Genomic DNA, 13922 nt, shown 5'->3' on the forward strand with positions numbered 1-13922 from the left:
GATCAGACTGCCAAACCTCAGAGGAAAGGTAAGGGAGGGTGGGGGAAAAGGAGGGGAGATCAACCAAAGGACTCATATGCATGAATATAAGCCTAACCAATGGATACGAACACCCAGGGGGGTGAGAGCATGAGTGGGGGGGGGGCGTTAGGGGTTAGTGGAGGGATGAGGACACATATGTAATACCTTAATCAATAAAGAAATTAAAAAAAAAAGATTTTAACAGTTCCCAAGTTAACCCAGTTCCCATGTTCCCCAGTAGATTTATAAAGTTACTTGTAAAGATTAGCTTATTTTATCTGTACCTGATGGGTATGAACTATTAATTATTTTAGCTTTTTAAATATACAACATCCTGTTCCTAACAGATTAAACAAATGGGTTATTTTTGCATCTCTCATAGAATTATGCATGGGATTTTTTTAAAATGAACTGATTCTTTCTCTATTTCTGACAGAGACCTTCCCTTTTCAATAATTACATATAGGAATATATCATGTTTAAGAAGAAAATGGAGCAGTACTAAATCATAAAACCGTGTTGGTATATCTCCAATCTAAGGAGATCCCATTTAATTAAAACTTTACATAGAGCATTTGTAAATGCTTTGAAATGATACTTTACACTATACTGAAAAACTAATTATGGCATGGGAGAAGTCCGAATCAGCTCCTGGCGGCCCAATCTGGACAGTGCTTTTCCCAGCCAGGCTTTGGCATCAAGGAGATGGCAATATAACCACAGAGTCCCATGTTTGGAATGAAATTTACAAACATCATCTATGGAAAGATAGCCAGAAACTTAGATAACCAGGGGCATCAAAGAATATAAAAATTATATTTCTATGTCAACAATATTTTGGATTATTCTCAAACATAGAAGATAGGCCTTTTTAAGACATTTTTAAAACTACTAAAATCTTGGGATAACCTGTGTATTCCCAGAGACTAAATAAAACTAGGCAGAGAGGAGGGGCTTGTTAAGTGTTTTATGAATGAATAAATTCAAGAACTGCAGAGAGGGAATTATTCGCATAGAAGTAATGTTCAATAAACCCTTTTATTACTTGCTGATCATTTCATTAATTTATTGCTTGGAAAAGAGTTGATCTGAATGAATCCATCTGTGGCTTTTATCTGAGTTAATGGTCTGGGTATCCACCAGCTACCACACCAGTGTGCAAGGGGATGGCTGGGAGGCTGGCCTGGATCCAGGAAGTCATTATGGTAGAATAACACTTGCATCTGCCATCTTAAAGCAGTAAATTAAGTAGGAATAGAGTCTTGTTACTCCTTCTGCTAACATCAGGGACCCTCATTTCAGGAAACAAGGGAGAATATTCCCAGAAGGAACTCTGGTGAGCAAGGATACTCGCCTGGTGACTCTCCATCTTTGATTATTTTGTGATTGGTCAAGAACCTCAGGGACCACTCGCTACAAAGGGTTAGAACTTTCTGTTAACTAACACTGGATGTGCCTCCAAAAGATCTGTAGCACACCTCATGTTTCCTGAAGGTTGGGTGGAGACGTCAGCCTGTTCTCCATAAGAATGGGGAATCTTACTGTTTTGTTCATCACTGTCCCTCCAACACCCAGAACAGAGCTCAGTTTTGCAGGTCAGCCATCTCTCAGGTCCTAGGCAACACACTCTGAAATTATTTCTCGTATTTTGCAACAACCCTGAACGGTAGGCATTTTCATTTTCTTTTGGACACATCTGAGATTATGTCCCTGGATAAATAGATTCATCTTTGAGACTTTGCTCACCTCTAAAATGGATAATGACACCTGTTCTAGTGTTGTGAGAACAGAATGAAGCGATGATGATGCCAGCCAACCCTTTTGTGAGAACTTACATTATGCCAGGCACCGTGCTACACACTTTACAGGCATTATCTCATTTGAAACTCATGACCGCTCTGTGATTTGAGTTTATTTGCTAGAGAATGACTAAACAGGGATCTGAGCCCAGGCAGTCTGACTCCACAACCATGCTCTTAATGATTTTAACAGCATATGTCAAGTGTCCAGTATAGTAGTAAGCATACAACAGGTACTCATTAGATGTTACTTTCCTTCTTATCTTCCAGAGAGATAATATTTGAGGCAGCAGAAATTCTATAGGAACACAAATAACTTTTCCATCAACCACAGGGAAAGACATAATCAACATGAGAATGCATCAATTCTAACAGTAGAACCATCTTAACAAAGCACAGGACAATTTATTATTTTTAAAAAAATATATATTTTTATTAATTTCAGAGAGGAAGGGAGAGGGAGAGAGAGATAGAAACATCAATGATGAGAGAGAATCATTGATCGACTGCCTACTGCACGTCCCCTACTGGGGATCGAGCCCGCAACCCAGGCATGTGCCCTTGACTGGAAATGAACCTGGGACCCTTAAGTACGCAGGCTGATGCTCTATCCACTAAGCCAAACCAGCTAGGGCAAGAATTTATTATTTATTATGGATTGTTCTGAAGTGATATATGGGCAGTAATGAATAGACTAAAGCATTAACATTAAAAATGCTGCAAGATTCTGAATTTTAATTGGAGACCAATTAAAGACCAAGCTAAATAAAAGAGAAAGACCCCACCTGGCACTTGCTTCTTGCACCAGGCACCAAAGGTTGCATTTCCCTGGTCACTGTCTGTGTCTTCTGCATGCTGCATGGGAAACAAAATCCCTCAGGTGCACAAAGCTTCCATGATGGACTCAGCCATCTGATGAGCAAGTAACAGAGGTGGAGAGCTCCTTGTCCAGGCCAGTGATCCTCAACTCTGGCCCAGTGGGTATGATCACTGAGGAGCTGATGCCCTGTCCCATATGGGATCCTGGTATGAGGAAGGGCTCAGGCACAGGTATTTTTTGAAAGCCCCCCATGTGATGGTATTGGCAACCAGGATTGGAAACTGGTTTAGGCAGTGGTTAAAACATCGTTGGAATGGATTCAATCCCCCTACAAGCTCCCAGAATGATGAGAAGCTCAGAGTGGGAGGGAGAGACACAGTAGATACAGGGCCAAACATGGAAAAGCAATTCAGCAAAGAAGTCTGAACATGGCTTTGACTCCAAACTGGACATTGTGATGCCTTACTGTAGGGTCTTTAGCCCTGGCCAAATAAAGGGTCACACACTATTCTTTCAAAACTCTCTCTTTGGTGCTTTGCCCTTCATTTTATTACTATTAAACTTCCACAATAATCCCAGTGGCAGTAAATGACTGTAGCAAAAATAGCTTAGTGGACATAATTAAAAAAGGGTAGAATAAAGAAGAGCACCAGCAGTCTCATTTTTTTGGGACAAGATTATAAAGGCCACCAATTCTGATAGAATAGGGTACAAATGAGACACATCAGACTTATGAGGTTAGGACAGGATTTCTCCCACTGGTGCCATGTAGAATGATTAATTCAACAGAGAGACTTAAAAGCTTAGTTGGAGATGGGCTACTAGGTCATTATATCATGCCTACATAACTTATTAACTTGGGGCAACTCTTGATTTTCCACTAACAGGTTTTCATGTCTATAGCATTCAGAAATAAAAATGCAAATTTCATTCTAAAGACAAACATATGTGCATTTTTTATTTACTGTGTCACAGTTCCCTCTCTTAGCAGAGGTAATTGAGGATCTGCTATCTCCCTCATATAATTCTGGTGGGTTGATTGGAGGAGTGACACAGCAGCCACCAATTCATCTGAATAAAATGCCCTTTTTAGAGTTACACTGATAAAGAAATTACATATATTTAGCACACCCCGGATGGTGCAAACTCCCAAGTATAAACCTCAATTTAAAACATGTTTGCAAGACAGGCGATGACAGATGGGACAGTGAAAAATGTTGATGGGGTGGAGCTAGAAGACCACAGGTGTGTTGAACTTGCACACAAGAAAACTTGAATGGAGGTGTGCCTCATTCATATTCCAGTATATGTATTAAAGATCTGGTCATCAGTTCTGGCCGGTGTGGCTCAATTGGTTGGGTGTCATCCTGTGTACCAAAAGGTTGCTGGTTTGATTCGAGATCAGGGCACATGCCCCAGTTGCAGGCTCAATCCCCAGTAGGGGGCGTGTGGGAGACTGCTGATTTGATTTCACGTTGATGTTTCTCTCTCTCTCTCTCTCTCTCTCTCTCTCTCTCTCTCTCTCTCTCTCTCTCTCTCCCCCCCCCCCCCTTTCCTCTCTTCTAAAAATCAATAAAAAAAAAAAATGATCTGGTCATTAGCTCTCAAGGGCCATAATCTCTCACTCTGGCTTATCTTGTGCAATTACCTTCCTCATACACTGTATTCTAATTCTTTACCTTCTTTCAGTTCATCCAATCTCTGTCTTCAATTACTTCCTTAACCAGAAAGGTTAGGATGGCTGCATAATATGGTTCACCATTTAGAAGACTCTCCTGCCCTATTCTCAACTCCATTGCTTCCTTCTTCCTTCATTGCATCTGCCTGGCAAAAATTCACACCTGAATGAAGTTGACTCTCTGTGCTCATCACCTATAACCAAGATGCTGAGCTGTACTGGAGGAAATCACAGGCTGCTGAGCCCCATGCGTTGTACTTTCTTGGTTTACACTAACTGTGCATAGAGCCCACTAGGCTTCTGCTTCTCATCATTTTTTTGTCCACTGTTTGGATTTCAAACCTGTCCTATTTCTCTCAACCTCAGATCCCATCTCCTCTTCCTTCATCGTCAGCAAATAATCATGCCTCTTGCTTCACAGAGCAATTCAGCAAAGAACATAAAAGCAAACAAACTGTAACCCCCTCCACCTCCTGCTACCAAATCTACCAGCCTCCCCATAGCAGGTAAGATTGATGCCCTGCCCACTCCCCATGAGTGTACAGCTGCCTGCGAACTCCCACTGGTGTGCAAACACTCCTCTTTCCTAATCTTTTGGTGGATGTGCACTGGCTCCGGAGTTAAGGAAACTCCATGGATTAGCACCTCTCATTGTTGTATTTTTTCTTTGTCTGGTTCTACTTTATTTATTTACTCTTAATTTCACACCCCCCACTTCCATTCCATTTTGTTTATACTTGTCTGATTTGTATTTGCCCATTTCTTTATGTTCCATTTATCTTTGTCCCTTTCCTTAAAGAGCCTACCTAGGAACTTGCACTTTCTTTTTACCCAATTCTAAAACTTAGTAATTTACTACAATGATACATATGTTAGATCTTTTTTTCTGAATTTTTATTTCATTCTTTTAGAATGTTTTCTTTACCTGTCTTTAATTTGGTCAAGCCTCATTTAGCTCACAGCCCCCTGATGGATTCTGTACAGGCTCTCTCTATATGTTCACAGTATGATGAACTGGTCTCAAAGTTAGTGGGCAACTGATTGTCACATTTAATCTTCTGCAAAAGTGACCGTATTTGAGTCATATGTACCCTGTCTCTTTGCCTCTATCCCCAGTCTTCTCCAACTTGCCATACGTGCTGGTGACCACTGTGACCAAAATGAGCTTCCTTACAGGCATCTGACCAAGTGACTCCTGGAGTTAAATATTTCATACTCCCAAGCACAAAACCAATAAATTCTAAGCTTCATGGCCTGGCCTCAATGCTCTTCATAATCTTTCTAAAACCCTCTTTAATCATTTTATTTCCCAGGCAGTTCCTTCTCCAGGCCATGCTAGTCTAGACTTCATGCTTCCCTTCCTAAAATGTATGTATCAATTCATTTCGAAAATATTTATCGAGCTCCCATCATTCCCCCAGAACCATGCCAGATGGTAGGGTCAAAATGGCAGATGATGATAATGGAGCTCCCAGTCTAGCAGGGAAGATGGATAAATGTTCAAACAATTACAGTACATGGCCCCAAGGGCTACATACTAGTAAGAGATGACAGATGGGAAATAATAGAAAGCCTGTAGCTGGACTTGGATGGTCAGGAAAGCAACAATCAAGCCTGGATCTGAGTGAGGAGAGAGTAGGAAAATTCAACAAAAAGAACTGCCTGTGTCTTTCTTTCTCTCATCAGCCTGGCAGATTCCTATGCATCCTTCAAAATCCTGCTGCCTCCGGAAGCTCCCACCCTCTCCGCAGAAAAGGTGGCCATTCCTGATCTGTGTCATTTCTGTCTTTTACCTCTGCCTCTCTGTCTCTCTACCTCTGTCATGGTCTTGCTAAACTGCTTTTTTGCTTGTTTACTCTTTGAAGTAGCTCCTTCCTCTTAGTAATCAGCTCGGATGTTTTTTCATTCAGGAAGCCTTCCATGGCCTCCCCGACTCAAACCTAGGCAGCCCTGATATGTGTTCCCATAGCATCTCATATTTCTCTCAGAGCACTGGTCACATAGTGATTCATTCAGTCAATCAGCCATTCATTTCATAAATGGGCATGGGCATAGGCTGAGCTGATAACCCAGCAGGAAATAAGTCAGACTTAAAGTGTTATCCCCAGCAAAAATAAATGCAGGGTGTCCTCTGGGGACACTTAGCCCAAGGATCTAATCCAGTCTGGGAAGAGGAGGCTGAGGAAGTGAAGAGCCGCAGATGATGACAGTGACTATGGGGACTTGGAAGCTGGAGGTGATGGGCGGCAGGAACCAGGCAGCTGGTGGAGAGGCCAGGGGCAGGAGATGGGGCTCTGCTGTCTCTACCACTGGCTGCGACATTTCCCCTCTTCCTGCCTCTGTTTTTCTTGTCTGTAAAGGGGGTGGCGACTGCAAGGACCAATTTTCACTCTCATAACTGTGAGACCATGTTTCTAAATTGTTATCAGTTCCAGCAAGTTGCCCACCTCTGGGTCTATGGAGGACCTTCTCCCCCCCCCACCCCCCCGCCCCCGTATTTGATGAAACATTTTTGCAACCGTTTGTTTCATTTTTGAATCCCAGGTTAGCATTAGAGGGCCATTCGCCCCTTTACCACTACACCGAGGGCCAGGAAGGGTGCGTGTGTGCGCACACACATTGGGGCTGTTGTAGCCTCCTCTGCTTTTTCCTCTCAAGTTCTTCCCCGAACCCCAACTCTGACCATGAACCTCAGGCTGCCGTGCCCTCACCCCCCCTGTATCTAATACACTCCACGAGGGACAGCACAGGCTGCCAAGTTGTCAGCAATTCTTAAGAAGGATTTTATCTGTGAAGGTATAAAAAATGAAGAAGCCACATTTTAAAACTATTTTGTAAAAACACAAATGCCGATTCATTTTTTGATGTGTATGCACCATGGCATTTACTCAAGGCAGACGTTCCAGGAAAAGTGACAAGCCTAAAACTCTCCCGTTACATGTTTAATATTCATGCACCATTTAAATTCTGTGGGTATTTTGGTCTTCAGATAGTTTACTCTGTGCTATGCAGAAAAATTGGTAAATTCTCTGAGGGAAGAAATTGCACTTTTTAAATTGTTTCTCAAGAGTCTCAGGGGGCTTTATAAATACTATTGTTGTTGTTATGTTGTTAGAATGATAGGTGAGGTGCCTAGTTTGCATTGGCCTCAGTGTCACAAAAATAATGCCATCCATGTTAAATATTTAAAGTCACGTTCTCCTGTTGTCAAAATATTTAGTGCAGTGATAGCATCTCTGAAACAGAGGGAGATGAGCCACCAGTACATTCTGCACATTAGAAAGAAGCCACCAGCTTATTTTCATGATTCCCTGCTTTTGCTCTAGAAGGTTCACTTGGTTAGGGAAGGGAATAAGGCCGGATGAGCCCAGGTGGCAGGTGCTGAATGGAAGGGGATTGAGCTGGATCTGCCTGCCCAAAAACCTTCCCCGGACTTCAGCTCCAGAGAGCCCCAGGCCAACCCTGGGCAGATTTTCCTCTTGGAGGCCGCAGCTCAGGGGGAAATGACTCGGGGTAGATCCAGGGTCTGGGACTGAGGACAGCAGCTATCAAGTGGACAGAAATCATAGCTGCTGGCACCTAGCTCACCAGATACCAGCTCACACCTGTCTCCATCCGCTTCCATCTGGTAAGGGCAATGGATTCCAAGCCTGCCACTGCCTCTGAATCATCAGTGCAGCCATTTAAAAACACTTGCCCCAGGCTGGGTGGAGACTAGTTATTTGCATGTTTAAAAGCACCACAGGAAATGCCAATATGCAGCTGGAATTGAGAAGAAACATCTCTTGAGAGGTTCAGTGTAGGTTCGCCAAGGTGTTACATATTCATGGAGTCAGTTGGCACTACCTAGGAATCACAGCCTGGAGGTTTGTGTAAAGCAGGGCCCCAAAGGCATGGAGTGTTCATTCTCTTCTTCATTGCTTAGATCCAGACCTAACCCTGTCATGTAGGACTGCATAAAGTGTCCTTCCTGACCAGTGAACAGCACAGAATTCCTTTTAGGATGATGTTCAATATATGCTCAAATGAGTACATGACCACATATCCCTTTATCTGAGCTCTCCCTATATCCCTATATACTACAGCACTCCTAGAAGTACCTGTCAGCTTGGCACATATGTCTGTATGATGTTTTTAAAAACTAGCAAAATAATTTTATTAGGTAGGGTTCTCCAAAGAAATAGAAACTTATAATTTTTATAGAATTCCTTATTGATATATTCATACATTTCTATATAATTATAATATGTAATATATTATAAAACATACAAATGTATTTATATAAACATATATGGTATTTAAATATGCATGTACATATACAAAGAGATTTATTATAAGGAATTGGCTAAGATGGTTATGAAGGTTGAGAAGTCCCGAGATCTGCCATCTGTAAACTGTAGTAGATTCAGTCCATGCAGAGCTGATGATATAAATTCTAGTCCAAAGCAAGTAGGCTCAAGGCCTGATAAGAGAGGATATTTCAGTTCAATTCCAAAGGCCAGACAAATCTGACATTCCAGCTCAAAGCGGTCAGGCAGGAGGAGTCCCCTCTTTTTGGAGGGAGGGTCCCCCTTTTTGTACTAGTCATTCGGGCTGTCCACTGATTGAATGAGGGCCACCCACCCACAATGGGGAGAGCTACTTTACTCAATCCACTCATCCAAATGTTAATCTTATCCAAAAACACCCTCAGGACACACCTAGAATAACATTTGACCAAATATCAAGGCACACCATGGCCCAGCCAAGTTGACATAAAATTAATCATCACATGACCTTTTTCTTGTGAGCATTTCATCTGGAGGGAAGCACACACATCTGAGAGTGAGTGGTGCCGGGTAAATTCAGCCCCTTTCAAGCACCTATAGGAGTAGCTGCCCACAGTGGTGTGTCACCTCCCATGGCATGCATCAGACGGGCCTCCTTCTCTTCATGTGAGACTATGCAGAGCAACTCAGAATGTAGGCAGATGCCCCTTTGTAATGACAGGAGTGAGAGCCCGGCTGAGAAGGCTCAGAGCTGACCCAGCCTGGACTCCATGGCATGGTAGACCCCCTTGTCCATGACCTGCTTTGGGGGCAATTCTCATTGCTGGGCTGACCCCTATCTCCTCTCCTCACCTTCCTTCACGTGGCCTTCTCTGTTTCTGCATTGAAGTGCTGCTGAAGAAAACCAAAGAACTGGGTTGGCTGGACCTCAGCAGTTCATGATTTCTGACCTCTGCTGGATCTTCACTATTACCCAGTGCCCATTTTGTCATTCTGTAGCAATTGATCCTTCTATGCAGATATTCATTCAATAAATATTTTTGAGCACCTACTACTTGCCAGATACTGTGATCTGCTAAAGGTACAATAGGAGTACAGAAAATGCAGAGACCGTCTCTGTTCTCAGGGAGCATGCCGTGTGGCAAACTCCACAGGCAGTGTCCTAAACCTGGGCAAATATCTCAACCCTTTGAATATGCAGGTGGCCTTAAGGACATCCTTGGGTTCATCACTGTTAGAAGTTCCCAGGTCTTTATTCCCAGGCCAGAGCTCCCTCTGGGTATCCGGAGCAGGTCACAGGCTCTCTGATCACCACTCCCCAACAACGCTCCTAGTTCACTGAATCCTCCCTCCTCTTACTGCCCCCTCCTGCCCTTCCTCCTGAGGTTTCAGCTCATCCACCACATGCCCAATCAAGGAACCCAAGCATCCTTCCTTGCTCAGGGAGACTTCTTATTCTGCATCCTGAGGTCACCAGGTTCTGTTTATTCTTCCTCCTGAATAATCTGAATAATCATCTCCTTCTGGTCCACCTTTAATACCACTGCCTCATCATCTGCCTTGTTTCCAGTCTCAACCCTTCCCCCTCTAATGTAGCCTTTATATTGCTGCCAGAAAACAATTCTAATACATTTGATCACGTCCTACTCCTGATCCAAGTTTTGGAATGGTTTTTCACATGCTAGAGCAGAGTTTTAAACTTTTGTTTGGCAGAAGGATGCTTCCCACCCCCCTTCGAAATGGAATGTGAAGCACTAAAAAGAAATGAGCTATTAAGCCATGAAAAGATATGGAGGAAACTTAAATGCTTATTTCTAAGTGAAAGAAGCCAATATGTAAAGGCCACATACTATACGATTCCAACTATCAGACACTCTGCAAAACGATGAAGACAGTAAATGGATCAGTGGTTGCCGGAGGTTAGGAGGAAGGGAGAGATGAATAGGCAGAGCACAGAGGATTTTTAGGGCAGGGAATATTTTGTATGATAATATAATGGTGGATATATGCACTATACATTTACCAAACGCATAGTACAACACCAAGAGTTATACATATAACTAATGTAAACTACAATCTTTAGGTGCTAATGATGTGTCAATGTAAAATGGTAACCAATGTACCAACCACTCTGGTGTGGGATGTTGATAGTGGGGGAAGCTATGTGTACGTGGGAGAAGGCGAACTTTCTGTACTTTTTGTTCAGTTTTGCTCTAAAAATGGTAATTTATTACTTATTACATTAAAAATTTACATTTAAAAAAGTTAGTTTACATTTTTAAAAAAGAGCCACTTTGATGGAGGCTGTGGTAATAGAAGGAGGAGGGTGGAGAGAGGTGGAGCCTTGTCTGTCTCTCTTCCTCCAAGCATCCCTGAGACCTTGGGGCCCTAAGACTTGGAGGAACTTGGAAGACAAGAGCTGAATGCTTTAGCAAGGCAAAAGGGCTCTCTCCATCAGGCCCAGCTTTCCTTCCAGGCTCATTTCTTAAGGTTCCTGAACACCGTGCACTCATAATATTCTAGTGTTTCCCCAACTACCTCCTGCTCTGGTACTTGCTTGCATTGATCCCTCTGTCTTGAATTATTTGCCCTCTTTTTCCACCTCCTTCTCTGCTTGATAACTCCCTTCAAGTCTCAGCTCTGTAGCACCTTCCCTGTGACGCTGTCCCAAATTCCCTGTGCTCGATTCATCCCAGACTCTCCACTCTGGCACTGTCAGATGCACTGTCTGTGTTTGCATGCCTGATCCTACTACACTGGGAGCAATCTGAAGCAGGGACCTTGCTGCTTTCATCCTGGTATCCCCCATAACCAGCACAATGCCTGGTTTCCTACATGTTTGCTCAGAATGAATGAATGAATGAATGAATGAATGAATGAGTACATAATTCTATTCTTCCTCTCTAAGAAGATGATCCCACCTCCCACTAGACTGGGGTGATTTTCAGTCACTCTTTTGTGGATTTACTCTTTCCCATCAGTGTGTTTATAAAACAGGCCAGCCACAGCAACACACAAGTGGGTTTGGCCCTTTAATTCTTTTTACCCATTTCGCTTACTGGCAGAGTTTATTCCTTCAGATGTATTTTCAGTTCATCCTTGAGTTACTTCACCTGCCTGATCTCATTTACACATGCTCCTGGTTCATTGAAAGAAAGCTTGTCAGAGCTAGAAGTTCCCATCCTGTCCTCTGATAGAGAAGAAAGTCAGAATGGTTAGCTTAAACTATGGCCTTTAGAGTATTCCAATATAATTGTGTGAGTACTTGGAACTATGATGCTTAATTTCCAAAGCCTCAGTTGAACATGGGCTGTGATTTTGCTGACATCCCAAGTCCACAGCAGTAAACCCGGCTTCCTCTGGATTGGACAGCTGGGGTCTGCAGAGCCTGACTAATTATCTAAGGCAGGTGCATTTTTCCTTTCTCTGAATTTTTTTTGTCTCCTCTGGCTTACAGAGGTAGCTCTGAGCAGTTCTTAAAGAATGCTTATTCAAGCTGTCAAGCTTTGTTAACCTGTTCTGAATGAAGCCAGTCAGTCCCTGAACTTCCTTGTTTCCTCCTGTTTTCCTCACAGTGTCTTATCACAAGTGTTCAGGCTCTCAGAGAAGCTTGAAACTCTGAATCGTCTGTTCCAAAGCTCACCCCTCCACTCACACACATGGGGTTTTAAAACACTGCTCTCTGTCCTCCAGACACTCATTTACATGTAGCACTTCATGGACACCTGCATTTTTTTAAGTCTTAAGGGCATTTGGTGGCATTTTCTATGTACTTTTGACTAAATTATTTTCTGCCCTAGAAACTGACTCTATGAGATAATTGGTCAATGATCTTCTACTATATTTCTTAATTTGTATTTTCTTAAATTATCATATTTCATAATTTGTATTTATAGAGTTTCTTTCAATAATGGATAGTGAATAATTATTTACCATTAAGCACATTCTCATAAAACTAAGGCTAGATGATCCCTGATAGTGAGTCTCCTTTCAAATAGAAGTGAAAGGTAACAAGATCAGAGCTATAAATTAAGCAAATGTCAAGTTCCCTTAGACTTATAGTGAACAAAGTCCACCCTTAGGTTCCAAATCAGATCATCAGAAAGAATCAGAAAAACTTAGGCCTCAATCACCTTAATATCTTTGAAATACTGTGAAAGGAGGCAGAATTAGTTGCCACTATCTCTTATTTATTCATTATCATCCCTTCCCTGGTCTCCACACTTCCATTCAATAGGAATCAAGAAATCTTCCTCTGAACTTTCACATGTATATCACCTTGTCCTCACAGTATTTATGGTAGATTATAAAAGTATCTAAAATCTAAAATACATAACAATACAGAAAAATCCATGAAGAAATTAGGCAAAGAGAAATAAGGATAGAAAAAGTTCAGATAAGCTGCAGGTAAGCTGAGCACACAAATGCTATGAGGTCCTTCCCATTTGCTAATTGTAAGTTAACAGTTGATGTAGTCCCATTTGTTTATTTTCTCTTTAGCTTCCTTTGCCCTAGGAGCGGTATCGGTGAAGAAATAGCTTCGGCATATATCTGAGATTTCTCTGCCTGTGGTTTCCTCTAGTATTTTTATGGTTTCCCGTCTTATGTTTAAGTCATTTATCCATTTTGAGTTTATTTTTGTGTATGGTCTAGTTTCATTTTTTTGCATGTATCTGTCCAATTTTCCCAACACCATTTATTGAAGAGACTGTCTTGACTGCAATGTATGTTTATGCCTCCTTTGTCAAATATTAATTGGGCATAGTGGTTTGGGTCGATATCTGGGTTCTCTATTCTATTACTTTGACCTATATGTCTGTTCTTGTGCCAGTACCAGGCTGTTTTGAGAACAGTGGCTTTGTAATACAGCTTGAAATACTTGAGTCTTCTTCTAGGGTCCGCATTAGTATCAGATTTCTTTCTGTTGGATGCCCCCCCCCTCTCCCTAAGGCATCATGGGCACCATGGCTCCTTGGGCCTGAGAGGCAGAGGGCTGCGTTGGGCAGGAAAGGATCAGAAGGAGGAATGGGACAAGGCTGGTCACAAAGTCCCTTCTCACCTTAGATGGGGTCCTGACTGTACCCCAATCACTTCCTAGTATCCTCCCCAATCTTCCACCTCCCAGCCCACCCTACATGATACCTCGAGTACTTACCAAGACCCAAGCAAGAAACTCTGAGTCCTGATTTTCCAAGATTCCTGAAATGAAAACAAAGCAACATGTGGTCATTGTTTCCTCAGGGGCACTGTGTACATTTAACCATGAGGATTCTATCTCATTTTGATGACATGGTGCTTGACTAGAGTTGTGGTAGAGACAGAGCCCCAGGCACAGG

At 42.4% G+C, this 13922-nt stretch overlaps 1 protein-coding gene across 1 annotated transcript in view; it reads right to left on the minus strand.

The window, feature by feature from the left end:
* Positions 1 to 13922, minus strand: part of KCNAB1 (potassium voltage-gated channel subfamily A regulatory beta subunit 1) — a 223140-nt gene that overhangs the window by 94078 nt on the left and 115140 nt on the right. The window contains exon 2 of the mRNA XM_080657831.1: positions 13742 to 13785. Coding sequence (XP_080513957.1) covers positions 13742 to 13785 — 44 coding nt within the window. The remainder of the gene's footprint in view (positions 1 to 13741; positions 13786 to 13922) is intronic.

The sequence above is a fragment of the Plecotus auritus genome (assembly GCF_963455305.1).
Source record: "Plecotus auritus genome assembly, chromosome: 2".
Taxonomy (NCBI): Eukaryota; Metazoa; Chordata; class Mammalia; order Chiroptera; family Vespertilionidae; genus Plecotus; species Plecotus auritus.